This window comes from Nothobranchius furzeri, chromosome 10 (assembly GCF_043380555.1).
Source record: "Nothobranchius furzeri strain GRZ-AD chromosome 10, NfurGRZ-RIMD1, whole genome shotgun sequence".
NCBI lineage: Eukaryota > Metazoa > Chordata > Actinopteri > Cyprinodontiformes > Nothobranchiidae > Nothobranchius > Nothobranchius furzeri.
This window is the reverse complement of record NC_091750.1, coordinates 52665312-52692968: the sequence shown is the minus strand read 5'-3', so window position 1 is coordinate 52692968 and position 27657 is coordinate 52665312. Positions and strand designations below refer to the sequence as shown.

The following is a 27657-nucleotide window of genomic DNA, read 5'->3' as shown; positions in this document are numbered from 1 at the left end:
CTACTCTCTTCCACAGCACCCACCGAGACTGTGTAAACATTTGGACTAATATAGCTGCAGATGTACCCTTGACATTAGGACATTTTCACACACCCCCACCCTGCCCAGCCACCTTGAAGATGAAGACGTTTGTTCTCATTGTTTAGACGACACCTAACAAACGTCCCATCAGCTGCACGCTGTTTTACATTAAGCTTAACTAATATCACCACCTCCCTCTAAGTATAAATGAACGATACTTCCAGGCATGCTGGGCACCTCAAGGGTGGTCACTGATGTGTGTTAAATGAAAGCAGACCACCTAGAACGTGACATAAACACAACATCTATTAACTCCCACTTCTTGTTTATCCTGACTGGCACCATTTCATGTAGGCAACACTGACCCACAGCTAGCATCTAGGACCTCGTCTGCAGCATCATACATGAGAACAAAGGAGATGTTCCACACACTCATAAAATCTTCAGTTTTGACAATAAAAACATCAAATTACATTTGAGAGAGAGAGGGGGGCAGAGGAACACACTTAAAGAGATTCTAGAATTTCAAACCACATTTACCTTGAATATAGACAGCTTGGGGTGTTAAGCGTAACATATCAAAAAGTCTACCCTCCGACCTGCTTTCCTTTGTAAATTAGTAATCTTGTAATGATCACGGAGAAATGAGAAAAGCTAGTTTAACATGTCATCGGCATAGACACACACCCTTAAATTTGCATGTCCAAACCTGCTTCAATGTCAGCAATATATAAATGATGGTGGCAATAATGCTAACTGCAGAACGATGCTAGCCCAAGCTACTGTCAACGTCCTTTGTCGAATGAGGAAAACAACTGAGAAGAATGTTGGAGCACACAAGTAAAATTCCAGGATGTACTAGGAATTTCCAGACACTGAATGAATGCTAGATAGATCCAGAGCTTGCCTACTGAGTTATCCAGATCCCACACAGTTTTAGAGTTTCTAGCGTCAGGCAGCATCATAGAGCCATCGGGGTAAAGTGGCCAATCAGCCTGTAGCTCATTTAATTATATCGTGGCCAAGTGGGTGGGGTAAACCAGTCTTACCATTGTAGGGCTTTATTATGCGACTGTATTTGGCCATTTATCCAGGCTCCTGACCCATTATGAGCCTCAACATCTGTGTGTGTGAATGAATGAACAATTTATTGTAGTATAAAGCACTTCGGAGTCTTCTGACTCAGAAAGGCGATTTACAAGTGCATGTCATTTATTAAGAACGCTCAAGCACAGTTTCAGATTGTAAGTTGTTCTAGGGCCCCTTTAAAATCTAGTAAAGCAATAAAGATAAGCAAAATGGAGAAGCATTAAAGGATGCCTTACAAAACCTAAGGTGATTTAGATGAAGGGGCAGACTTGGAGCCCAACAAAACAAGTGAGTAACGAGACTTCACATTGTGTATAACTATGCTGATGGACACCGTAAATCCTCTAATACAGGCCCGGGCCTGTATTTGACTCAAGCTCATCAAGCTCCAGGCCTTTATTGGAAGGAGGACCAGAATTAGAGGCAGGCCTCAATTTCTATTTGAGCAAAATGAACTAATGGTTCGCTGGAGTTTTTGACGATTAAAATTGCGCCCACATTTTCAAAGTTAAACACATTTCTTTTAACAACGGTAGTTTCTGCTTCAGCCCTCCCCCTGCGCAGCGGCCGCAAACTCACTGATGTGCCTGCAGCCTCTCAGTGTTCCTGCTGCTCTAAACATTAAAATAATTATTTCATTTTCTGTTCCTCACTTCTGATTACCTTCAATGCTGTCTGTTTGTTGCAACCAGCAGGTACAAAAACTAACTTGTTTTTATATGACTATTTTTCTGTCCTGTCTGTTTATTATCTTCCTGCATCTCCTCTCAATCCAAAAGAAAAACTGCTACCTGGGTTCATTTATATTCACCTTATGAGTTACCTTTGAACTGCAGTTCTAAAAGATCTACCGACCGCAAAAACAGCGGAGTGCTCGCCGAACACATCAGTTAGGTGCGTCACCGAGGACAAAACAGGTGATGCGCCCCGATCCACAGCAGCGAAACGCATCAGGCACAAATAAAAGAATAAAAAAACAAAAATAAATAAAAGGAAATGAGCCGACATGAACGATCGCGTGTTAAATTAGTTTTTGAGGTGGCGACACCTGATTTGATAACGTTACTGTGGCCGTGCTCAGGACGCAGATGTCTGGAGCGCGTCAACAATCAGAGCTTTGCATGCGCAAGCTGGTTAAGGTTAGGATGGGGGTGAGGGGAATGTTAAATTGCAAGAGGGTAAACGTCACAATTTGGTTAAATGTCCGTTTTACGGCGGGTGTCAGTACCGACGCTCTGGCACAGCGCGTTGCCTCCCGACGCGCAGGAGCTTGTCACCTGCTGACAGCAGGCTGCTGTCTTTTCCGTGGACTGCATCTTGCCGGTCATTATCACGTGACAGCGACTAGTCGATAACAGGCATAAAAAGTCTTTATAGAGCGGTGAAGTCGACTAGTGACTAGTTCATAAAACCCCTGCTACTGCTCCCCAGAGTGTTCTGCAGCATAATCAGCACATTATCTTTGAACTTGATATCAAATTTTCGCCTCCTCTTCGTCTCTGCACGGTCAAAGTTACCCTCGCGGTCTATCACTGGCAAATCAAAAGTGAGACGGATGACACAACCGCCCCCCGTACTTGCTTGTTACTATTCACCTCCGCCGACTCCGACACTGGCCAAAATATGATACCCGGCAGTTAATTAAATACAGGCTAATATTAGAGGATTTACGGTAGTGTTCAAACAGGTCTTAATGGAATTCAATGCAGCTGAGTGCTTGGGTCAAATAGGTGGAAAGGAGCCTGCATGATTTAAAACTAAGACAGCTAACAGAGCCATATTCTAACACAACTCAACAATAAAATAGCTTTATGCTGACATTTTGATTCACATCTTAAATAAACCAAGACGATTCACCTTTATTAGCATCAGCTGAGGTTACTGGAGTTAGAGCTTTTGCAGGCTCCTTCATGGCCTTTTGTGCTTGATCAGAATTAGGGAGCTGTGAAGGATCTGGCGGGGCGGACTCTGGGGCAGGAGGGGGTGCGTCCTCAGCTGCAACAGATGCAGTCTCATTGGCCATTGAGCGTGTGACGACTCTTCTGTTACGGCGGCTCTGGCTGCTGGCTGCCTTCCTGCCACGCGGCGTGTTTTGCTCCTTTCCGTCCTCGTCCTCCACACCGTCACACTTGTCTTTTTCCTTGCCAATCTCCCTGTGGTTTTGGACAGGAGAAACATAGCTTTTAGCTGTTGGTACAGCAAATACCTATATTCCCTGATGATGCAGCAATAAGAGGCACTTCTTGTAATCTGTTCTCACTGACTGTAGACATGAAAGCCAAACTAGCAGCTTCTTAGATGTAATATGGGCAGACAAGTCATTTTGGACTTGTTGGACATTATGTAGGGACTTTTATTTGTTCTTTTATTTGTATTTTGAGTCAACATGTTTAGATCTGACATAATAGTCTTAATAAATTATGAAAAATTATTACTTATTCAGACATTTAAAAAAAGGTGCAGAGAATCAGAAAAATAGTGAACTAGGCGATTTATATTGTGTGTGTATTTATTAGAGCAGGCCAGAATGAGATCATTATCAAACTGAATACATCTCTGTCATGGAAAAGCACCGGACACTGAAATGTGAAACTTACCAATAATGTAACAAAAAAAGAAAAACAAAATAGATAAAATTTCTATTTTATTTGTTTTATTTAAAAGGCACAAAACAATTTTCTCAATTTTTATTTCTGATTGAGAAAATTCATTTATTGTCCAAACATGCAAAATAAAACTAATATGAAGAAGTATAATAATGTGTAAGGCAATTAAAAAGCTAAATAAATATGACTTTTAGGTTAGATAACATCAATTCCTTAAAAAAAGCAGCAAATCATGTGGAAAACAGTAAAAAAAACAACGTCTTGTACTTGAACATGCTATAGGTGACACACATGCTAACACATCTACAGCCAACTTCTGAAGCTGAAAACACCTTCACAGAACATTAACTTTTCAGCAACATCATAAACCACAGCTCATCACAAATCAGTGTATTAATAATCATCTTTTCAGCCGATGCCATTGTTTAAACTCCTCCCAGCACCTTTGTCATTTCTACAATGCCTCACTAGCTCAGGAGCACCACTCTCACGGCACAGAGCTCAAGACACAGCAGGACCGACACTTAAAGGACCAGCTTGAATCTTTTGAAGTGAAGTTAAATGGAAAGGTCATCAATGATTAATAACTTTCCTTTTAATCTTAGAAATTTTGCAAGCACTTCATGCGAACACTGTTCCTTATAAACTTTTGCAATGGAAAAAAACTTCACATTATAGTAATTTACATAGAAGCTTACTGCACGTGCACAAGAATTTAGCATTAGAAATAGCCTTCTGTAGCACGTTTGGTTCTGTGCTCAACACTTCTGATCTGAATTTCATTGTTTTTGCCAAAAAAGTGTAATAAAAGACTAATAGTTGTGGACATTTAAAATAAAGTTTGAATGCACCAATGGGAACATTTTTTTAAATCGAACAAGTCAAAAATCAATTGTTCAAAATGATTGAGAAGATTTTAACTATGAGGTACGTCCTCCCTATGCTGTGTTTCTGTGTGAGACCTTATCAAATGCTGCCTGGCAAAAGTTTGGCTAATATTAAACCCTTTTTGAAATCTGATTCAACTAAGTCAATTCAAGTAATTCATTTTTCTATACAGCTTTTATTCTTGTTTGTAAAGACCCGTTTTTTAACCTCTGAAGGGACTTGCATTAAACTTACCCCGAGTCCCAGTGATTGTTTCTTTTGCTTAGGTTTAAAACTATGGAAAACTGTTGAAAAAGAAGTTATAATAGTTATATGGTCGATACAAAGCATGTCTATGAAAAAAAGCATAAAGCAATCAGAGCATTTTCTAATCTTGAAATTTTCAGTATGTTCCAGAACAAGCAGTTTCAGGCTTCTGTCCCTTTAAGGGAAACTAGCAAGTGCTTGCCAAGCCCACCTAGGCTGCTATGAGCTAAAAAGCTCCGATATCCGAAATGTGCTCAGATGAAAAGCCTCGTCAACTGCTTCTCCAGTGTCGACAAGCATGTGTGTGTCTGATTAAGTCAAAGCGAAGTGACAAGTATGTCCAAAAATTCCAAAAGGTACTCATAATGTGTCCAAATTAGTGCAGATTTTCTAGGATGGGTCTGTTTTATCCTCATTGGCTAAGACTATCCCAGGATTCATTGCAAGCCAAATGGGAGATTGTTCTTGTAATAATGGCAGACAAAGTTGGAGAGGATCACAGTTTTAAAGTAAATGAACAAAAGCTTAAAGCTGTTGTGTTGTTTTTTTTTATTTTGCCTTTTCAAATTGTGTTTTGTCAAGTTATATGGTGGTACCCTTATTTCTTCATATACTGCCACTAAGGTTAGTTGTGTTTAGCACCATCTTGGTTGCTAGGCAACAGGAAATTCACTGAGGTACATGTGAGAAAAATTAAAAAGGCTTGACTGTTCAGATTCACAGCCACACACTTCCGCTTTGAGGAAGAACTTGATCTACGGAAACCGAGTCCTTCCAAAAATGCTATTTGTCCTATTTGGACACAGCCAATGAAACTTTTCTAACGCGAGTTCTAAATAATGGCTCCCATGTGATAAAATCAACATTGAGAGGATAATGTTAAATGTCATCTTTTCAGAAATGGTGACTGTGATTAGACCAAACACCAAATTAAACATTCATTCACTCAAAACTCACCTAGAATCCTCCTTTTCATCTTTCTCTTCCTCGTCCTTCTTCTCCTCGTCCTCGTTTTTCTCTGACTTCTCCGACTTATCCTCTTCGTTCTTGTCTTCTGACTTGTCTTCGTGTAAAGGACGTGGTGTTGGCTAAAAACAAAACACAAAGAAAAAATGAGTCGGTTGCTCAAAGTTAGTTTAACATATCCCTGAAGTGTCGTTGCAACAACTATCATAGTATGTCTCTGGTGCAAAGACAAAGAAAAACACCACCTTTGCCTCCACACAACATTATTACCTGTTGTGTCACAAAAAAGGAGAACTACTACTTTTATCTGAATTTTAACCCGGGACAAAGCAACATTCCCAATGTTCACTGCTGGCGTGGTGCAACACAGAACACTTCCTCCTGACTATTCCATGATGGAGCTGTGCTGGAACAAGTCTGGCTATGCCAAACCAAACATCCCATGCTGGTACCAGATGGGGCAAAGGAATGCACTTCACTCAATGGTTAAAAGGCAGAAAGAGAGGAAGGAAAAGAGACGACAGATAAGGACATAATTTGTGACACAAAATTAAATAAATACAATCAGGGATGTGGCCTCCCGACTACAGCAACATGACTGCACATGAAGTGTTACACTATTTGTTATAGAGGTATATCAGATGAGTAACTACAGCATCAAAAAGAATCTTAAAGGAGTAAGAATAGCTGGAAAAAATAAGTACAGCGATTTATGGCAAGAGGGCAGATGCTTCAGCAACACCTGAAAAGTGTCAACCACGACCATAATTGATTTTTAATTCATCTCTATCATTTAATATATTTTATAATATTTATAAAGTATACTTCATCCAGACCATAAGTGCCCTACTGCCAAAAAATGAATGGGAGTCTATGAGCAGATAAAAGTTATTTTCTGATCCTTTTTCATATGTGCCATGGATTTCACAAATGATGTCTTGAACAAGATACATTTTGATGCCAAGAAAGTGCTTCTTTTCGAACAGCGGCAAAATTTACTTTAGGTTTTGTGTGAAAAGATGTGGAGAACTCCAACTGCTCGTCTAACCAAATGTATGTAATCAAACCAGACAAGAAGGAGTAGAAAGAAAAAAAAGGGCTGAGTTTAGTTAGTTTCACGTCCCCCTTCCAGGATGATTGAAGGAACATTAAACATGGAGAAAACCACTATAAATCTCACCATGTGAAAAGTGCCAGCTACATTGGATCTCGGGGTGACATCATATGTGCTACTTCAAATTTGTGGTCTTTTTTAATTTGAAAATTTTGAAGCAAATAAATCTGAAATCACGTGACAGATATAGTCAAAACTAGGGCTGAACGATTTTGGAAAATAATTAATTGCGATTTAATTCACGATTATTTTCTCAAGGGGCTTTTCTCATATTTTCCAACTAACGGAAATAAAAAAATCTATGTAATTTGTACTGAATATAAAAAAGTTTATGTATCTACATATTTATCTACATATCATATCAACAAGTTTATCTATCTACATAAACATAAACACTCACAAGTAAAGACAACATTTTGTATTTGAAGGTACAATGCTTTGCAGCCAGGAGCACATTCCTTGAAGGAGCATAGGTATTGGCATCAACTGTGAAAATGTATTTGCAGGAAAGAAGTGTGTCCCGTTAATTGAAGTCTTTTGTGTTTAGTTTTTGCCGTCTTGTCCATGCAGAGCTTCTGTGGTGCAGTTACATTCATAGATGCTAGCCAAAACTCAATGGAGTTAAAGTCTCTTAGGGTTTCTAACTTTACTGAAATATCTGTCTGTGCTTATTTGATTGATGACAGTTTTTATATTTTATTAGACTCCAAATGTAATCATTTGGCACGTTCCTAATTCGTAATTTGTAAGAATGTAATTGGAGATATCAGCATTAGCATCCATATGGGTTTTCCCATGCATATTAGCATTGTGCTAACCACTCACTACCAGTCAAATCGCAGCCTGTGCCATTAGAAAATCTCCTTTTGTCACATCGCAATTTAATTTCATATGCAATTAATTGTTCAGCACTAGTCAAAACACATACATTTTGTCATTTACATTGAAGTAAAACCAGAGGTAGAAAGTAACGAATTACATTTACTCTCATTACTGTAATTGAGTCGCTTTTTTGTATATTTATACTTTTTGAGTCGTTTTTTTAAATCTGTATTTTACTTTTACTTGAGTATGTTTTTTTTTTTTAAAGAACTGTCATTTGCAGTTTTGCTCAAAAACATCGGTCCGGCTCCTCTGATTTGCCTTCTAGCCCCTCTCCTTCCTTCTCCTGTTGGTTGAAACCCGCACCTTCGCGCACTGGTGATAAGTCTTCAGTGTTTTGCTCGGTTCGGTAGCCGGACTTGGTTCAGTCTTTGAAATGTGTTTCCCAAACCGCTCCGCATGGCAGCGGCAAAATAACTTTTACCGCTCCTTACCGACTGATTCCCAGCCCTTTGCTCATAAAACAGGAGACCTGCAGCCCCTGTGAGTTTAAATATCTTAATACTGGAGCTAATTCAGTTGTAACCATTGTGCTCCATCCCTGTGTGTGTATGGACTCAGAAGTTGCTTCTTGAAGCCACATTTTACTCAAGAATAAGATATTTAATTATTACAAAAGTAAATGCGTCAAGCATAAACCAAGCTTCACCTCTTCTCCCACACTGCATAAAGAGCCTCCACCGAGATGTTCTACAAGCCAACAAAGTCCTGTGGCTCTTTTGTGTTTTTAAAACGAAGCTCCTGCCTCACCGGTCTTGAATATTTTAGGAGCTTCAACTTTCTGCCCTCTTTTGCTGATTCACAAGTCCTGTTTGAGTTAGGAAATGACAGAGCCACAAGTCAATCGTCCACTTCCTACCACAGAATTTAAGCCAGACGAGGAAGCCATCACTTCCAATACTGCCACTGCAGGAAGGGAAAATAAATTTGACTTCATTTTTAATGCTCTTCACTTCTGACCAAGCTGTTTTGTTTTGTTACCCTAACCCAACAAATCTAATTCACAAATTTCCATGAAAAAAATAATACAGTTCTAAATTGTCACATGCAGTCTTTGAGATATTACAAAGCAACCTTGGTGGAACATTTCTGCCCCCAGTAATGGTTAAAAAAAAAAGACAAAAATCAAGTTTGCAGTTGCTTTAGTAGCAGGAAGGTCGGCACAATTTTATTTTTTCATTTTGTGACTTTTCAGACCAAGTACATAGCACTCTGTTCAATATTTAGAACAAACTAGCTGCAGATACTCAATACAAGTTAAGAGTGGCCGGTAAAATATTATTCTAAGCATCAAGATTTAGACAAAAATAATTTTGGTTAGATTTTAAAATGGGCAAACTTGATTTTATTAAGGGTTAATTATTAATGCGACGTAGAGGAGTGTAAAAGGCAGAAAGTTTGGAAGTGCAGCACTCGGACCATTTACGGGAGCACTTAACGACAAGTTCAGCATGTGTTCAACAAGCGAGTAGTATGAATGAAGAATTAAAAGACTCATACACTCATCGTTGTCTATAAGTCTGTCTGTGGTTTCCATTATGAATGAGTGCCTTGAGTCATTTTCTGTGCAATAAACCCTTTGTACTCCCGTTTTCATGGGGTGAGAGTTTGTCAGATGACTGGGTCGGTGGAAAACGTCAGGATTACGAGTTTTCTGCATTAATATTCATAATAAGCAAACATTTTTGAACGATTCCGATTCCAATTCCTCGTTTCGATAATCAATTTCCCTCTGGGATTAATAAAGTATTTTTGAATTTGAATTTGAATTGATTCCGGTTCCTATAGATTCCCGATTCCGATTCTTTAAAGACATGACATGTTTTACATGAACCAGCTAACCACAGGTCCTACTTGATGAAATAATCTTAACTTCAACATGAATTTTAATTCTATGAACAATAACATCACCTTCATTTAGACAGAAACATGTTTTGGAGAAAAAAAAGAAAAAGACTCGCAGCACAACCAGTGTGTTTGTTTCTGACCACAACCAAAGTCTGGAAGAAGCCTCTGGGATGAGAAGCTGAATGTCTCCAACATATCCAGAAACGTCCAGCTGTTTTCAGCTAAAACTCTCAGGATGATCATGTCCAGGATGACTGAGAACTACACCTCCATGCTGCAGCAGCATTCAGTCAGAACAGAAAGGGAAACTTAAATGTAGCTGCTGTCAGTAACAACCTAACAGATTTTAAACATTAAAACTCAACAAAAATAGTTCAGCAAGGAAATTAAAAATGTTCAAAACTTTGTGTGTGATTTATTATTATTATTTATTGTGGCAGAAGCTGGTGTGGTCCACCACAGAGAAGCTTCTCTAGCATGATGACTTTAATCTACAGGTTATTGTTAAGCCTTCTGACGCTCACATGTCTGACTGCTGACACTCTGTGTGTTAAACTCACCTCACACCGTCCAGAGTTTGTTCTTTAAAGCTTCTATTAAATCCACCGTGTTGACGTATTTTAACACGTTTCCTCTACGCTGCAGGAATTAAAGTTTACATTACGGAGTAAAAGTTCAGCAGAGGCCTTTGTTTAAATCTGGGTGGGGAGAGGGGGGTCTCAGTGCTGCACACAGACAGCTGGTGTGTGATCAGCTCTGAAAAGCCTTGATCACAGTTTGCAGATCCCGTTTATTTTTCACGGAGATCGGCCGCGGATTCCTCTTCCGTCGGCATTCTAGGAATTGAAACTAGGAATCGAAATAAAACACGTTGAGTGATTCCGGGAAAAATGAACAGTTGGAACCGGTTCCAATCGATGCTCAACACTAAATTGGTGCTAATTAATATTTTAACTAATTATTTGGTTATTAGAAATAAATTCTGCTTTAAAGATAAACTTTACTCATATTTAAATATATTTGCAGTGGTCTCTAGCAGGAATGAATGCCTTGTAAGTTTTACTCTGAGGTGAAAAAGCTCTTGTGCGCCTGTTTGAGGATGTAGATGTCAACTGAAGGAGAAAGTAGCTTAAAGCTTGGTTTATGCTTGATGCATTCACTTTCCGCGCGGTGATGCGGCTCGCGGCTGGAACGCGCTTCACAAGTCACAGTGTTTATGGTTCGTGCGGCTCGTCTCTGCGGTGAGCCAATATTCTCCCAAACTGTAGGGGGCAGCATGGAGCTCTACGGCATGCATTCAACACTACACCATAGTAGAAGTAGAAATTACTGTTTACAACATGGCATTTCAGCATTTTTAACAGCGTTCTCGTCTTTTCCGACAGTGCGAGCTATTTCTCTCCAAGAATTATTTACAACATGTTGTTCTATTTCGTCTAGTCTTAGCCCTTAAGCGAGCTGCTATTGGAAGGATGATCTCCGCATCAGCCAATCATGAAGAGCTTAAATGTACGCCCACCAATAGTGGGCCCCCTCGTGGTATATAACCGCAGTGACCCCACTGCTCGCCTCCTTTTTCTCTTCATGCCAAGCTGAGAGCTTCTTAAAGAGCAAATTTATCCAGAAAGAGCAAGATTATCCGAGAAGACTTACCAGCCATGTCCAGCGACGCCAGACCCTGCCCGACCTGCCAGTCGGGCTCCATTTCCAGCGGAGACCTGCACGCTAAGTGTGAGGTCTGTCTCGGGGCTCACCACGCTGGCCTGGCCTTGACCCTGCAGGCCTCGTGCCCGTTCTGTGCCGCTCTGCCCGTGGCAGAGAAGATTCGCCGGGTCGAGTACTTCACTCCCGCCGCCGACGAAGAATTTCCGGTGGCTGACTCGTACCCGCTGGACAAGGCGTCGGATTTCTTCGACGCCGGTCAGGAGCCGGCTGGCTTCAACCGGCTGGATGACGTCACCGACAGCAAGAACTACGACGAGGCGGCATCCCTCCTAGACATAACGGAGGTCGATGAGCTCCGCCCAGCGGGTCCTTCTGCCCCAGTGGCTTCTCGCTCCTCCCTGCCAGCAGTAAGAGCACTGCTCCAGGAGCTGCCCGCCATCATTTCTGCGGCAGCAGCCCACAAGGGGCTAGCTGTGCCAGAACCAGCCCCGCCTGAAGCGGATGATTTGGCGGGAATCTTCGGGGCAACTCAGACACGCTGTCTAGACCCTATTTGGCCGCGCTTTCCCGCTGCTATGAGCTGCTGGTCTGCCGCCTTCTCCGAGCCTGCCAAGCTCAAGGCGCTAGTCTCCACCTATGCGCCCATCACCAAGGTCGAGGGGTTTTCCGACCAAGGCTGGCCGTCCGTTCCTCCGCTAGAGCCGGACTTGGCCTCGCTGTTTGGCGCCAAGAACCACCTCGCTGGCCCGCGAGCTGTTCCCGCTTCAAAACATGACCAGCTGCTGACGCGGCTCACCGACCGCGCACATCAGTGTGCCTTTCAGACCGGCGCTGCAGGGAATAACATCGCCCTCCTTGCCTTCGGCGTCTCGAGGATGATGGAGGAGCTGGAAGCCCCCGAGGAGTCGAAAGCCGTCATTACTAAGACTGCTGATGCTATCCTCAATTTGTGTGCTGCTGTGCTCACCGGTTCTGCTCGCATCGCTGCCTGGCAGACCCTCATCCAGCGAGCGATCTGGCTCAAGGCCCTGCCCTCCATTCCGGAGCATCTGCAAAGGGGGATGCTGGACGGCCCCATCACCACCGATGTTCTGTTTGGTCCCCATCTTAGGGGCGTCATTGAGAGGGCTCAGAAGACTCAAGAGGGCTCAGAAGACTCAAGGGCTCAAGAGCCTCAGCACAGGTGTGGTCCCAGCTGCTTTGAAAGCAGCAGTTATTCGGCCGACCCTGAAGAAACCTGGTGCTGATGTCTCTGTGATCGAAAATTACAGGCCTATCTCTACCCTGCCCTTTACATCTAAACTGCTTGAGAAAGTCGTTTATCAGCAGCTGGTCTCACATTTAGCTGACTCTGATCTGTTTGAGGTTTTCCAATCAGGGTTCAGGTCTGGCCATAGCACAGAGTCTGCTCTACTGAGGGTCCTAAATGACATCTATCTATCACTAGATCAGGGAACATCTGTGCTGCTTCTGTTATTAGACCTGACAGCAGCCTTCGACACAGTTGACCACGCGATTCTACTCGATCGCTTGGAACGATGGGTTGGGATCAAAGGGTCAGCTCTGGACTGGTTTAGATCGTATCTCCAAAACAGGACATTCTGTGTTAAACTGGGTGATGTTTTTTCTTCTTGGGAGGGGCTCCGGTGGGGGGTCCCGCAGGGGTCGATCCTTGGTCCACTTTTGTTTGCCATTTATCTGCTACCTCTGGGGTCAATCTTTCGTAAACATGGCCTATCATTCCATCTGTATGCTGACGATTGCCAGATTTACTCTCCATTGTGTCAGGAGAAAGGTCACTCTATTCAGTCCTTTGTCTCCTGTGTTAATGAGGTGAAGTCTTGGCTAATGTCCAACTATCTACATCTGAATGAGGGAAAGACAGAGCTCATTGTTTTTCACCCCAACAGCAGGAATGTGGATCGTTATGCTGATCTTGGCCCTCTTTCTCCATACTCAAAACCAGTTGTTACCAGTTTGGGGGTGAAACTTGATGTAGGACTTAAATTTGATGCTCACATCAATTCTGTGATCCGGTCCAGTTTCTTTCACCTGAGACGCCTTGCTAAAATCAAGCATATGCTGTCGAGAGCCCACCTGGAGCGGGTACTGCATGCCTTTGTAATTTCTCGGCTTGACTACTGCAACTCTCTCTATGCAGGGTTGTGTCAGTCAACACTGCGTCGCCTACAGGTTGTGCAGAACAGCGCTGCCAGGTTCCTGACTGGGACCAGGAAACGGGACCACATCAGTCCAGTTCTGGCCTCCCTGCACTGGCTTCCGATTTCCTATCGCTCACAATTCAAAATACTCGTCTTTGTTTATCATTTCTTTCAGGGTGGTGCTCCCCCCTATCTGGCCACACTCCTGAACAGACATTCCCCATCACGCGCTCTGCGCTCCTCTGACCAAGGCCTGCTCGCTGTCCCTCGGTCTAGGTGTCGTACCCGTGGGGACCGGGCTTTTTCAGTCCTAGCACCGTTACTCTGGAACCAGTTGCCACCCTCAGTCAGGCTGTCCCCTTCTCTGCCAGTCTTTAAGAATCACCTAAAAACACACCTCCTCCACTTGGCGTTTCCAGAACATGTTTGATTATGGCCCTCTATTATGTTGAATCCATTCCACAGTTTTCATTGGTACACTCAATCCATCCACTCAATCCAATTGTGTTTCACACATTTGTATTTTACCGGAATGTTTCATCTATTTTGTTATTTCCATTTTGTATTTTGTAATTTGTATTTTGTAATTTGAATTTCTTTTATTGTTGATTTATTCAGTATAATTACTTACAACTGTACCATGTTCAGCGCTTTGGGCTTCCTGACAGCGTTGCGGAAGGCGCTTTACAAATAAAGCTTTGATTGATTGATTGAGAAGACGGCCAAACTATCGGCTACGGTACGAGACCTGGTTCACCCTCGGTCAGCCTCGCACTCCGGCCGTTCTGCCAGAGGATGGGACGAACGGCGCAGAAGCTTCAAACGCCCAGCGGCACCGTCCGCTCCACGGAGCCGGCCTCCCGCTTCGGCTCCACATCAGCGGGACCAGCGAGATGGCGGGCAACGGTTCCGGCGGGGCCAGCAGACGCCGTCTTGGCAGTCCCAGGTGCACAAGCCTCGCCGAAAGCAGCCACGGAAGTGACTCTTTGGGGGGAATGTGTGTGTACATGATTGTAATGATGTTGATGTTGGTTTTGAAATAAAACCCAAAACATGTCACTCAAAGAGCACAATCCTACAGTCCTCCGCAGAATCCTCTGCCGAGTTCTCACACATGTTCCCCACACCAAGCACTGCTGCACGCATACCTGCAGGCAGTCATAATATACGGCCAACCGTAAGGGTGCGCTCCATTTGCGCTCCGGCCCCAGCATCCGGCCGGGCCCAACTCTCTCAGCTCTCACCACATCGTCGGGTGGGGCGAGATGTCAGGTCGCTGTCTCGGTCACGCGCGGCGGCACAGTGCGCGGCTTCATCCGCTGGCACTCTGTCGCCCCCGTGCACAGGCTCGGCTCCCACTCGTCCTTCACTCTCGGACTCCACGCTCCGCGGTGCGGACCAGCCTGTTCCAGCTGTTTCGCACTCGCCCTTTCGAGCGCAGCCCTCCATGGGTCGCCACCAGTTCTCTGGTACGGGCGACGGCGGTAAGGGCGCATGCACAACCCTCAGTCGTTGCTCACGTGACCGCGCACACGCGTCCACTGTCGGAACGCGCGCACGAGTGGCGCCGCCTTTGTATCATGAGCAAATGGATTTCGGACACCATTCATTGCGGTCACACACTTCATTTTCAGGTCACTCCACCTCCCTTCAACGGAATCGTGGAGACGACGTTCACATCGCAAGTACAGTCTCAGGCCCTAGAGCTGGAGTTGCGGGAACTTCTGTCCAAGGACGCTATTTCACGAGTCCCTCGCGGACAAGAGCTCTCGGGCTTCTACTCCCGCTACTTCATAGTACCGAAGAAGTCGGGAGGAATGAGACCGATTCTCGACCTGTCCCTGTTCAACTGCTCCATAGCAGTAATGCATTTCCGCATGTTAACGATGAGACAAGTCCTGGAATATGTGCGCCCCGGGGATTGGTTCACGTCAATCGACCTGAAAGACGCATACTTCCACATACCAGTAATTCCAAATCACCGGAAGTTTCTGCGTTTTTCGTTCAAGGGAGTTCAATATCAGTTCAATCGCCTCCCTTTCGGCTACTCGCTAGCCCCGCGCACCTTCTCCAAATGTCTGGAGACCGCGCTGCAGCCACTGCGCACGGAGGGAATGAGGGTTTTATTTTACTTGGACGATCTTCTCCTGTGCGCTCGGTCCAAGGACGAGGCGTCACAGCAAACCAGGAGGTTGACAGAGCATCTGTCGACCCTGGGGTTTTCTATAAACTGGGAAAAGAGCTCCGTTCTTCCATCCCAGTCGATTGTGTATCTCGGGGTGGAGTTGGACGCCTCCCTAATGAGAGCACGTTTGTCGCCTGCAAGAGCGGCAGATCTCTCCACGGTGATCTCCCGTGTACAACCCCGCAAGATCGTGAGAGCCCTGTTAGTCATGAAACTCCTGGGCATGATGTCCGCAGCCCATTCGGTGGTGCCGCTAGGCTTGCTGCACACGAGGCGCTTGCAACGTTGGTTCACCCGCCTCCGGGTGCACCCGATACGTCAGAAGAGACGTATGTTGAGGATTCCCCCTTCAGTGGGCGGGGACCTCGCTCACTGGGGGAACCCCTGCATCCTCTCACGCGGGGTTCCCATCGGACGTCCTGCGTCACACGTATCTGTGTTTACGGATGCGTCACTGTCGGGGTGGGGGGGCACGTGCTTGTCCCATACGGTGGCAGATCGTTGGCCCTCCCACACGCACGAGCACATAAATGTGTTGGAGCTTATGACAGTGAGGAATGTGATCAGACACTTTGCTGCCCTTCTCGAGGGCCGTCATGTCGAAGTTCACACAGACAACCTACATAAATCGCCAAGGGGGAGTTCGATCCCTCCCTCTGTTGCGTGTCGCCACAGATTTACTGTGTTGGACACATGTCCACCTGCTGTCCATCAGAGCCATCTACATTCCGGGGGTCCTGAATGTAGCGGCAGACATCCTGTCGAGAGGGGGACCCCGCGACTCCGACTGGCGTCTGCATCCCGCACTGATATCACAGATCTGGATCAGGTTCGGGGAACCGTCTGTGGATCTGTTTGCGGCTCGCGAAAACGCTCAGTGTCGCCTGTGGTTTTCCCTGAGTCCCCGGGACGGACCTCCGCTCGGGGCGGACGCATTCTCACACCAGCCCTGGCCTCGAGCGCTCCTTTATGCGTTTCCACCAGTCCCTCTGATTCCCCGTCTCTTAGACCGAATTCGGTCGGAACGGCTCTCGGTGATTCTGGTTGCTCCCAGGTGCTTGTCCGCATCATGGTTTCCGGACCTGCAAGCGCTAGTGTCCGGCTCCCCGTGGAGGCTCCCGTGGAGGGCGGACGCCCTTCTCCAGGCGGATGGAATAATCAAACATCCTCCGGAAATAGGCCAACGGTTGTGGGTCTGGCCGCTGAGCGGTCACGCTTAGAGGCTTCTGGGCTGCCGCATGATGTGGTCGCCACGATTCAGAGTGCGCGGGCGCCCTCTACCATTGCGTCTTACGCTGCTAAATGGGCAGCTTTCCAGAAATGGTGCACAGAGCGGAATGTTCAAGCGCTCTCCTGCCAGCTGGCGGATGTCCTATCGTTTCTGCAGATACTGATGGACAGGGGCCTCGCCTTCAGCACTATTAAAACATATGCTGCAGCTATCTCATCCTGTCACCAAGGGTTTGGAGATAGATCTGTTTTCAATCATCCCCTCACAAAACGTTTTCTAAAAGGTGTCAGGAGGAACAGACCTGTGTCCCGCCCGCTTTTTCCCCACTGGGATCTAACGGTGGTTCTGCACGGCTTATCCAAAGCCCCATTTGAACCCTTGGACCAGGTCTCACTCAAGTTCCTGTCACTTAAAACTGCATTGCTGCTAGCGCTAGCATCAGTTAAGAGAGTGAGTGACCTGACCGCCCTTTCAGTGGCTCCCGCATGCCTCAGGATCCGGGAAGATGGCGGGTCTGCTGTTTTATGCCCCAATCCAGCCTTTGTGCCCAAAAGCATTAATGCTTCCTTCAAATCCAGGTCAATTTCATTGGCTGGACTTTTTCCTCCTCCCCATAATTCTGAGGAGTTAGCGGCTTCTCACCTTCTCTGCCCGGTGCGCGCGCTTGTACGGTATGTGTCACGCACTTCGGAGATTCGTCGTTCACAAAATCTGTTTGTGCACTACAGGGAGTCTTCCCTTGGTCAGGCGCTGTCGACCCAGCGTCTTTCGCACTGGCTGTGTGAAGCCATTTCCCTCGCTTACACGTCATCGGGGCAGGATTCCCCTGAGGCACTCAGGGCTCACTCAGCCAGGGGGATTTCCTCTTCGATGGCGCTCCACAGTGGTGTGTCGATGGAAGACATTTGTCAGGCTGCTTCATGGGCTTCATCCTGTTCCTTTACTCGTTATTATTTACGAGATGTGTCTTCAGGTTCCATCACTCGTTCAGTGCTTGGACCCCAGCAGGCTGAATGAATGCTTATGGCACCTCATTGGCCTTGCTGAGATGGATTTCATCCTCTCGTGGATGATGTTTTTTTAGTGGGGGCCCCTCTCTTATCGTGGCTGCCTCAGTCTTTAAGCCTGGTCTGAGGCTGAACCTCCCTCACTAAAGGAGATTGATTGGGTGTGTCCATTGGTTGTGTTAACCAGTGTGGCGTAAACCCATCCAGCTGCGCTTTATTCCAATAGCAGCTCGCTTAAGGGCTAAGACTAGACGAAATAGAATGTTGGTTACGTATTGTAACCCCAGATTCTATGAGTCTAGTCGCAGCCCTTAAGCCACTTGGCCCCACTGGTTATGATGGAATAAGAGCCATTGGAGGCGAGCAGTGGGGTCACTGCGGTTATATACCACGAGGGGGCCCACTATTGGTGGGCGTACATTTAAGCTCTTCATGATTGGCTGATGCGGAGATCATCCTTCCAATAGCAGCTCGCTTAAGGGCTGCGACTAGACTCATAGAATCTGGGGTTACAATACGTAACCAACGATCCCGGTGATCTCTGAGAGCTGAATCATACAAATGGCTGTATTTACGAACCTCTGCCATATTAGTTCTTGCCGGTCCGCCATGTTTTTCCGCGACCGACCGTCCGCGTGGTTAGAAATTTTCCGAGGTGTGCGTTGCGGAAATTCTGGGCCGTGCGGAGACGCGGTGGAGGGGCGTGGTTGTTAAAATGACGCAACTTTTCCGCGCGGAGCCATGCGGACCTCGCGGACGCGTCAAGCATAAACCAACCTTAAAGGTTGGTTTTAGACGGCAGAATTTGAATTCGTATTTCTTGATATTTGACATGTCGTCTCTGATTGGATAACAGCAACGCAACTCTACCACTGACTAACACTGATGTTTTATCTCCACAAATAACTCAAGCCTGGACGAGTTCTGCCGTGTTGTGGAGTTGCTAATGCTAACAGTTAGCTTCTACTAGCCTCGATGTGCTTTGCTTACTCCTGGACACTAAGCCAACAACAGCCGTCCCTGTCACGAGTCAAGACGGGTCCATGAATGTTAAGTGACAGTATGGCGTACATCTGTTAGGCTTCTCTGAACCAAGCGTCAGAAGCCAATACAGGAACGAGAAATAGAAGACCATTTTTTTGTTCAGCTTGAAAAAATAAGTAAAAAATGTTTTTTAGTGAACCTGTTATTTAAAAGTAACAAATTATCACAGAGTTGAGATGATGAAATTGTGATCATTTTAAATCACATTGCAAACCTCTATTTGGTAGTCGAATCAAATCATGACAAGACTACAGATTTCCACCCCAAGCAGTAGAAACTAAAAAATACCTACAGTATACATTTTTATTCATTAACAAATACATTCATTAATCTGCAAATGATATGAAAAAGATAAACATGGTTTTGTATCCAACTTCTGTCCATTTACTAAAGGATGCTTTGTGGTTTTTGGCTGCAGAATTGTTTGTCAAAGCCCAGTTGAATGTTCACCTTAGCTAACAGCTACATAAATATGCAGTGCAAATTTGCTAGAAATAAAAAGAGCACAAGTATTCTGACATATCTTAAATAAATAACCTTAAGTCTTTGATGTGTACCTCTTGCCACTCCAGAGAACTTAAATCCAAAGTTGCAGCCCTGTTTGAGTGGAACAACATAACAGAGGCGCACCACATGTCACAGATTGATTCCCTGCAACCACGTTGAAAAGTTAGCTTTTAATTTTGGTCCCACATGACACTGCAGCAGACCTTTAGAAATGCTATGGTATCAATGTCTCCACGGGCCCGAGCTATTCAATATCAGGCGAGCAGCTTAAACATCACGGCTGTTCACGGGTAAGCAAACTCTACCAAAGCTGCGTGATAAATCACAACATTATGGGGACTTTTATTTACTGTCTGAAATCAGAACAGAAATTAAGCAAGAAGTCTGTCACACATAAGGAGAAAATAATTCATCAGAACTAATGTGGTGACTGTACTGGGATTTGGGAGAGGGGGTGGCCTCCACTGACTCGTCAGTGTTACGAGTAAAACACTAATGCCTATTATGTTTTCTCTGTTTTCATAAAACCAATCTAAGACCAGTGATGATTCTGACAAATGCTACTTCATCATTTAAGCACATCTGCTCAATCTATTTTAAAAATGTGTTACATGAAGATTAAGTTTCATACTTTTTTATATTTCACAGAGACAAATACCATCATGCCAGCAACATAAATACATGCAAATGACCACAGAGGCTTCACTTGGGTGTTAAATAAAAGCTCGCCCTGCACATGCCCTAGAAAACTAACCCTAAAATAGCTTTCTTTGACTGCCTACAAGCCTGAAATGACTATCCAGGCTAAGAAGCACACTAGCCAAGCAACAGAGAGCAACACATGCACAAAACCAGAACCAGGAGCTCGGATTTCACTAAAAAAGTAAAAAATGTGATCTAAAAGTTGGCGACATACCTTCACGCTCATTTGCTGGTCATAAAATTCTCTTTCCTTTGCTGTGCAGCGAAGTCAACTCGTGTTGCAAATGTGAATTTAGCCTCCAGTGCCTCCATAGTGCTAGTAACAGTAGCAATAGAGGGGGGCAGGACAGCACCATAGCAGAGCTCCTTAGAAGGGCTGCCGGGCCGCAGCACTGCCACACATATTCCAGGAAAGCGTGTCATCAGGCCGCTTAAGCCGCCCAAAGAATTGTCCATCTCACATGCACGCTCTAATCTTTGCAGGGTCAGTCAAGGTAATCCCCGCTGAGCACTCGTCTTTGATTGGCACTCGCAACAGCACAGTGAGTTTTTGGGCCTGTCAGATGGCCGGGCTGTACCAACTCAGAATTTTAAAGAGGGGTGGATTTTTATCTCTCTCCTTCTCTTTAAGCAAGAAAAAGTAAATGAAAAAAAAAGGAGAAAGAGCACAGGATCAGCAGAGAGGCTGCCAACGCTGACTCTGTCTCACTCAGGGCTTTTTTCACTCACTTGCCCTACATTCCTCTGCTCTTGCTGTTGCTCCCTCTGTGTCCTTTCCCTTCTCACTCTAATGACTCACTCTGCTCACTCACACACCAGAAGCTTGGCTTGGAAGTCCACTAAACACTGATGCACATTTCTTTTAACAGCAATCAAAAGGGCCTATATGCCCTGACTGTGTATCCTGACTGAAACGCCTAGAAAGTTAAGAAACTTGATAAATCAATAAGCATTCCAAAATCCAACCAAGAAAAATGAGTTAAAATACACCAGTAGAGCATGCACGACTGAATCTCAATTCCTAATTTTAAGAGCAATGTACGACCACATGTGCAAGATGTGCAGAATCTTCACAAAATCTTTTAAATGCAGACAGAAAATGTCATTAAACAGCTGACAAAATGTGAGTCATCCATAAGGAACGTAAGGTCATTTAAAAAAGAAAAATATTGGTCTTTGAATGTAATCACAAACACTTGTGCTCTCTACTTCCCCTTGTGTGAAGAAACCGTCTACAACCACAGTATTGTGAAGCACAGATGATGTCCTGGACAGAATGTTCTGTGCAAAGGGCTGTGGCATGGGTGAAAGAGAAGCCCAATGAGAAGGATAAACATCTTTACTACATATTTTAATGTTTTTTTTTTCTCTCCTGAGTCCTCTTGCAATACTCAGCAGGATAAAACAACTATGGAAAATGAATTAATGACAGAAAAAATGTATTTATGGAAGTAAGTGTTTGTTATAGAATGATGCAACAACACCCTAGGAGTTGCTGTAATCACAATAGGACTTGTGATAAACAAATACCACACTTTCCATTTAGCATTCCAGCTATTAGGCATTTAAGGACTGAACCTAATCAGATGCTGTTCATGCCAAAAAAAGTGGTTATAGGGAATTAAATACGAAGCTAGAATGTTTGGATGATTTAAAAAAGAACTTTTGTTTAATATTATGAATTATTTTGTTAGATTTAGTGTGTTGTTCCAATTCAAATCTGTTTTTTTCCCAAGTTTGTTCAGTTTCAGAATTTTTTTCTTCACATTTTCAAGTTAGCTTTTTTCAGACCTAAGTTCAGGCCCTGATCTGAAAGGAGTGGGCAGGGAAACGTGACTGATAGCCTGCAGCCTGGCTGGAGGTTCCAGCCCTTTCATGATGCATTCATTAATCGTGGGAACTCCAAGAACTTTATAGACACATGCTATGCACATAGAACTGCCTAAATAAAATCTGAAGCAAAAGAACTAAATATAAACATAAGAAGTTTGAAAGTGACAATGTGTATTTTCCCTAGCAATAGGGGGCAGTATATACCTAAATCATTGCAAGCTAGCATTATTTTTCTGTTAAGAGTAAGACCTTTCCAACGGATAGCCTTAAGGCTCAAAAATCCCTGGAAGCGCAAAATGACATGCATATCAGACTCCCTTTCATCATTGGCAACAAGTTATGAGGTAAATGTGAAAAACAGCAATGTTTATAAAAGTTGAAAGTTTTGTAGCCATTTGTTACAAATCAGTAAATGCATTTTATCCTCACAGATTCTCGTAGAAGAAAACATGGCGTCACCCTGAGACTTGGACCAGCTCCCATGTATTTCAATTTTTATGATCATATGTTACAAAGCCGCCAATATTTTTCAGCAACTCATTTAATTAATTTTCAACAACATTTTGATGGATATTTCTAGAGGTTAATGGTAAAAACTACACACTGTCTCTTTAATTTAAAAACTGAACTGAATAACGTTTCTCAAGCTAATAAAAAAATAAAGTATTTTCTCTTATTTTTATTGGAGGACTTCTTTTGGTTTATCAAATTGTAAAATCATACTTTGACATTCAATTTGTAATATAATTTAAATTCCATCTAGATGTGGCTCATATCCCATCATTCATAAAATTACCAGTGATTATTCCTTGTCCAGGGACAAAATCAATCATCTTAAGCTAAATTCATGTATAATTGCATCCGCTTGAGGATTAGACTCACGTGTTATGTGGCAGTAATGCCACTGTATTCACTCATATCACTGATCATACGTGTCTGAGGTATTTTGTCTGCTGCAGCTTTCCGTACATTTCCAGCTTACACGAGGGAAGGGTCTAGCCCTTCTCGCCACATAAATGGAATAAACAAATCTGTCAGCAGCCATGGTGAAAAGGCTAGCTGAAAGAAAGAGTAAGACAGAAAGAGAAAGAAAAAAAGAAAGAAAGAAAGAAAGAAATCTTTTATATAGCACTTCAAGATAAAAATCATGAGGTGCAGCCCAGAAAAATTAAAAACCACAAAGCATTATGCTAAGTTTAAGGCAGAACACTGACCCAGCGGTTTCCAGATCGATCAGACACATGAGAGTAAATGTAGTGACTGCTTAGAGATGGAGTAAGCTAGCAACAAGCAGTAGATGCTCTTGCCAACTCTAGAAATTCACTGATTGTGTATTTATGAAGAAACTTTACTGTGTCATCTTGTTTCCCGTTTGAATATATTGATTTTTAAAAAATATCAAGATACCACCCAGCCCTAGTTTCAACTTTTCTATTTCAAACCTTTTTTTTAAATATTCAAACATTCTGGCCGAGTCTCAGCTCCACACCTACCGAATTGCTTTTGCACTGATGAGAGAACGCTGCAACCGAACAACTTTTGAGCTGACAGTGGGTGCAGCCATGTTACTTTTGCAGGCAATATTTACCATCATCAACATCGTGGCTGGAGCTGAGTGTTGCATGTAAATTTCTTTTCAAAGAGAATTACAAATATTTAGAGGGAGGAGCTGTAAGAGCCAAGACTCATTACTTCAAAAAGCACACATCAACACTGACAGTCAAAGATCTTCTACTTTACAGAGAAGAGCGTATGTATGGACCAATCACATGATTTACATCACACTCTAAACAACTCTGCCAACCTCTTAACTGAATAAGAGTGTTTCTATTGGACACCGTTGATCAGCTCAGCAACACATCAATTAAGTGACAAATAAAATGTTTCATCATTTCAAATTGCTTTATGAAATCCTCTATTGATTAATCTATTCCTCATCTCTGATCTCATATGAAAACAGCGAGGGGGGGGGGGGGGTTTGTTTAGTCATGTGACAGTGATAGTAATCATCTCAGAATCGTAAATGTGTGTGGTGTGTGTACATAATAATGTTAATTCAGCTTTAATAATTTTCAATATATACAAAATCAGCTGATTTTAGAAGCATTATCAGTACATCGGTGTAGGCAAGAAACAGTTATCGGCCATAACATTGATATTAATATCGGATATTGGTATTGGTCCAAACATTTCATATCAGTGCTTCACTACTTGTAAACTTCACAAATCCAAACAAAAATTTGTTGGGTATCCTATAAATAGCAAGAGCTACCTTGATGTTTCTTTTTCTGGTAGATGATTTGGTTTTGCTCTCAAAATGTGTTAGCAAGATTTTGAAGGCCTAATTATTCACATATAAACTGCTCGGTTGAAGTAGGACCTATGAGTGCTTAATATGGTGGTGACTAGGGCTGAAAGATTAATTGCATATACAGTTAAATTGTGATGTAGCAAAAGGAGATTTTCTAATCGTAAAGGCTGTGATTTGACTGGCAGCGAGTGGTTAGCACAATGCTAATATACATGGAAGAACCCACAGGGATGCTAATGCTGATATTGCTCATTACATTCTTACAAATTACGAATTAGGAATGAGCCAAACGATTACATTTGGAATAGGGCTGAATGATCTTATCGTTTTTGGACTGAAATTGCGATTTCAAACAGCACGATCACATGAACGTCAAAGCTGCGGTTTTAGCGGTTTTGACTGATCCAGGATCAGTTGTGTAACTTTTTTTTGCATCTGGGGTTTTCCCCCATGTTATGGCGGCAGCAAAAGCCAGCGCGGGGGAGGGGGGTGGGGTGTACCGTCCAGAGCCGAGCTCAACTCCACAGCTGACAGAGCTGCATGTTCAGGTTATTTCCCTGTTTTATGTTCCCACACACAGCGCTACTAGAGCTGATAATAATGGCACTGTAGATAAGCCCGGGACAGAGAGAGAAAACACAGTTGAGTAAGGGAGAGAGAGAGACTCCTCCCACATCGGAGCAGGTTCAGGCTGATTTCTAAAGCGTGGTTTATGCTGGTAATGCAGGGAAAACTGCATTTTTTTGTTATTTAATACATTTAAAAGCGATTTCTACCTACAGATTTCCTCCATGCATTTTTGGAGTAGAACATGTTTTACAAAGCTCCTCTCTAGATAAAAATCACAAGCACAAGTTGCTTCACAAACACATTAAAAAATAAAAAAGGATAATAATGGGACAAAATATTAATAACTTTAACTGTTTTTCTTGTATGATTAAATAGTAAATATTAATGTGAATGATTTGTTGTACTAGATTAGAATCTAGACCATCTTTTCACTTAATCTACAGGATGGCTTGGAAGGCTAGTGTTGGACCTTTGTTTGCAGAAAATCGTGAATTGAACCAAAATCGCAATTTCTGCTAGAAAAATAAGGAATTAAAATCTTTTCCTAAAATCGCTCAGCCCTAATTTGGAGTCTAATAAAATGTAAAAACTGCCATTAATCAAATAAGAACTGACAGGTATTTTAGTAAAGCTTTGGGTGTGTCCGAATCCACGGGAAGGATGCTTGTAAGAGTGCATTTTGAGGTTGATGACGTCACAGCGCAGCGACGAGTACTGTCCGAATTCCAAGAATACTCATTCTCGTGTCCTCGCTCCGCCCACATTTCGAGGACGGGTCTGTTGTATCCTCACAGAACAAGACTACCCCAGCATGCTTTGCACGCCAGCTGTGGATTTGCAGCAGGAAGAGAAAATGGGGAGAGCTACGAAGTTTTAAACATAAGTTTGTTAAAAACTAGCCGTAGAAACCAAAAAAGCTTAAAGAGGTTCAATTTAGACATTTTTTGTTTGTATATTTGTTTTTTAAATTACATTTTAGGCAGAAATCAGCCAGAACGAGTTTGTATCGCGGGTCCCAGTTACCCCCCCCCCCCGTGTGTGTGTGTGTGTGTGGAATTAAACTTGTCATTTGTTTTAAGGACAACAGAGCAAAGAAGCGTTTTTATTAAGCTTAGAGGTGAAGAGTAAAGCTGTTTACACACAACCACAGAAGTTCCTCTGTGAAAAGTAGTTTTACATTCAAGGATTTACACAGCTGACACGTTTTAATGTAGTAAAAAGTGTTTGTGTGAAGAATATAATTTTTATCTTCTCATGTGGATAAATGTAAAAATGTGTTTATTGCCTTTTTGTCACCTGTGGTCTCTGATTTTCTCTGTAGGACTGCAGGTGTCCAGGGTCAGGAGAGGCTTTACCTGGTGGTCCTCCTGGGAGAGAGGCCTTCTACTGTCATCATGGTAATATTATTTAGCTGTTTGATATTTGAACACATTTATTATAACAAATACTAACCGATAACTCTTTATGGTCATTGATTTTATCACCAGTTTTATTACTATAGATGTTTTTGAACATGTTACATGAACAGAAAATGAAAATACGGTAAGGAGACAAGACTATTTATAATATGTGACAATTATTTACAGATCAGAACAAATATTGACCAGTTATGTACGGTTAAAGCAGGATTAACCTGAGTGACTCTTCCTGGATCATTTATTTAAACTGAGTGAGCCGGAAGTCTTTAACAATGCAACTGGATCTGCTGCAGGAGGATCCAGACGTGGATGGAGGGCTGGAAAAGACCCGTGTCTGGACGTTTCTGGTCAGAGGAACATCATACAGGACAGACTGCAGAGAGAGCTTTGGGATACTTCCTCTCACTGTCCACTCCATCGTCCATCTACAGGGACTGCTGGGCTGGCTCAGACGACGCATGTATTCAGAAATATGAAATGAGGAGATGGTTTATGGATCCACCGGTATAACAATTGTGACTCTTCAGCAAATAAAACCACAGTGTTGTTTTTAATAGAGGTTCCTACATAAATGACTTGCCTGTTACCAGTAGTGGTGGTTTGCTGGTACCACCTCCAGGACAGAGCACCACTGACCTCCTTCACACACATCTTCCTCAGGCTAATCCTCCAGACCCACAACTTCACCAGCACAGATGCAGATGTGCAGCACAGTGCATGCTGACCTGTAATAGATTAAAAGTTTTTTTTAATTGAAAAATGTAAAATAAACCTATAACCTGCAGTACACTGGTTCTGTTCAGTTTAAAGAAAAGCAGCAGGGAATAGTTAAAAACTACAGATAATTTACATTTTTAATACAAATCTAATCATTATTAGGCTTAAGTTGAATAAACAAATGCACATTGAAAACACTTCAATGCTATTTTATTAAAAAGCCTGTTTTTTAAAACATTTCACCCCCATTTGATGCAAAATAGTTATAAGGTCAAATTTACATTAGAAAACATCCTACTGCATTCAACATTTATAATGCATTTGGTTTATATTAATTACCTTCCTGTTAATACTCTGTAGAAATGTGTTGTGTACATTTAACAAGTTCATTCTGTAGCTTAAAACATACATGTAACGATCTAAAGTTAACGTGTAAGTCCTGAAAGCTTCTAGAATAAACAAAATTACTTTACCTGAAAACGTTTGTGAACAAACGCTGCTGATGGACATGAAGCTGCTGTAGCTCCTTAATATTCCTGCTCGATTTTCGCTAGCTTTAGCATTTTTCCTTTGCGTGTAGCTGCCACCACGGCTGTGACGGGACCTAGGGGCCACCATAGAGGTGAAGGCTAGACTGTCCAAATT

The 27657-nt window shown here is 43.2% G+C and overlaps 1 protein-coding gene across 7 annotated transcripts in view; it reads right to left on the bottom strand.

Annotated features, from left to right (window-relative positions):
* Positions 1–27657, bottom strand: part of ncor1 (nuclear receptor corepressor 1) — an 85091-nt gene that overhangs the window by 27184 nt on the left and 30250 nt on the right. For all 7 annotated transcript variants that reach the window (XM_054730663.2, XM_054730664.2, XM_054730665.2 and 4 more), the window contains 2 exons: positions 5808–5938; positions 2968–3263 (listed from right to left, as the gene is read on the bottom strand). In XM_054730663.2, the coding sequence (XP_054586638.2) occupies positions 2968–3263; positions 5808–5938 (427 nt within the window). The remainder of the gene's footprint in view (positions 1–2967; positions 3264–5807; positions 5939–27657) is intronic.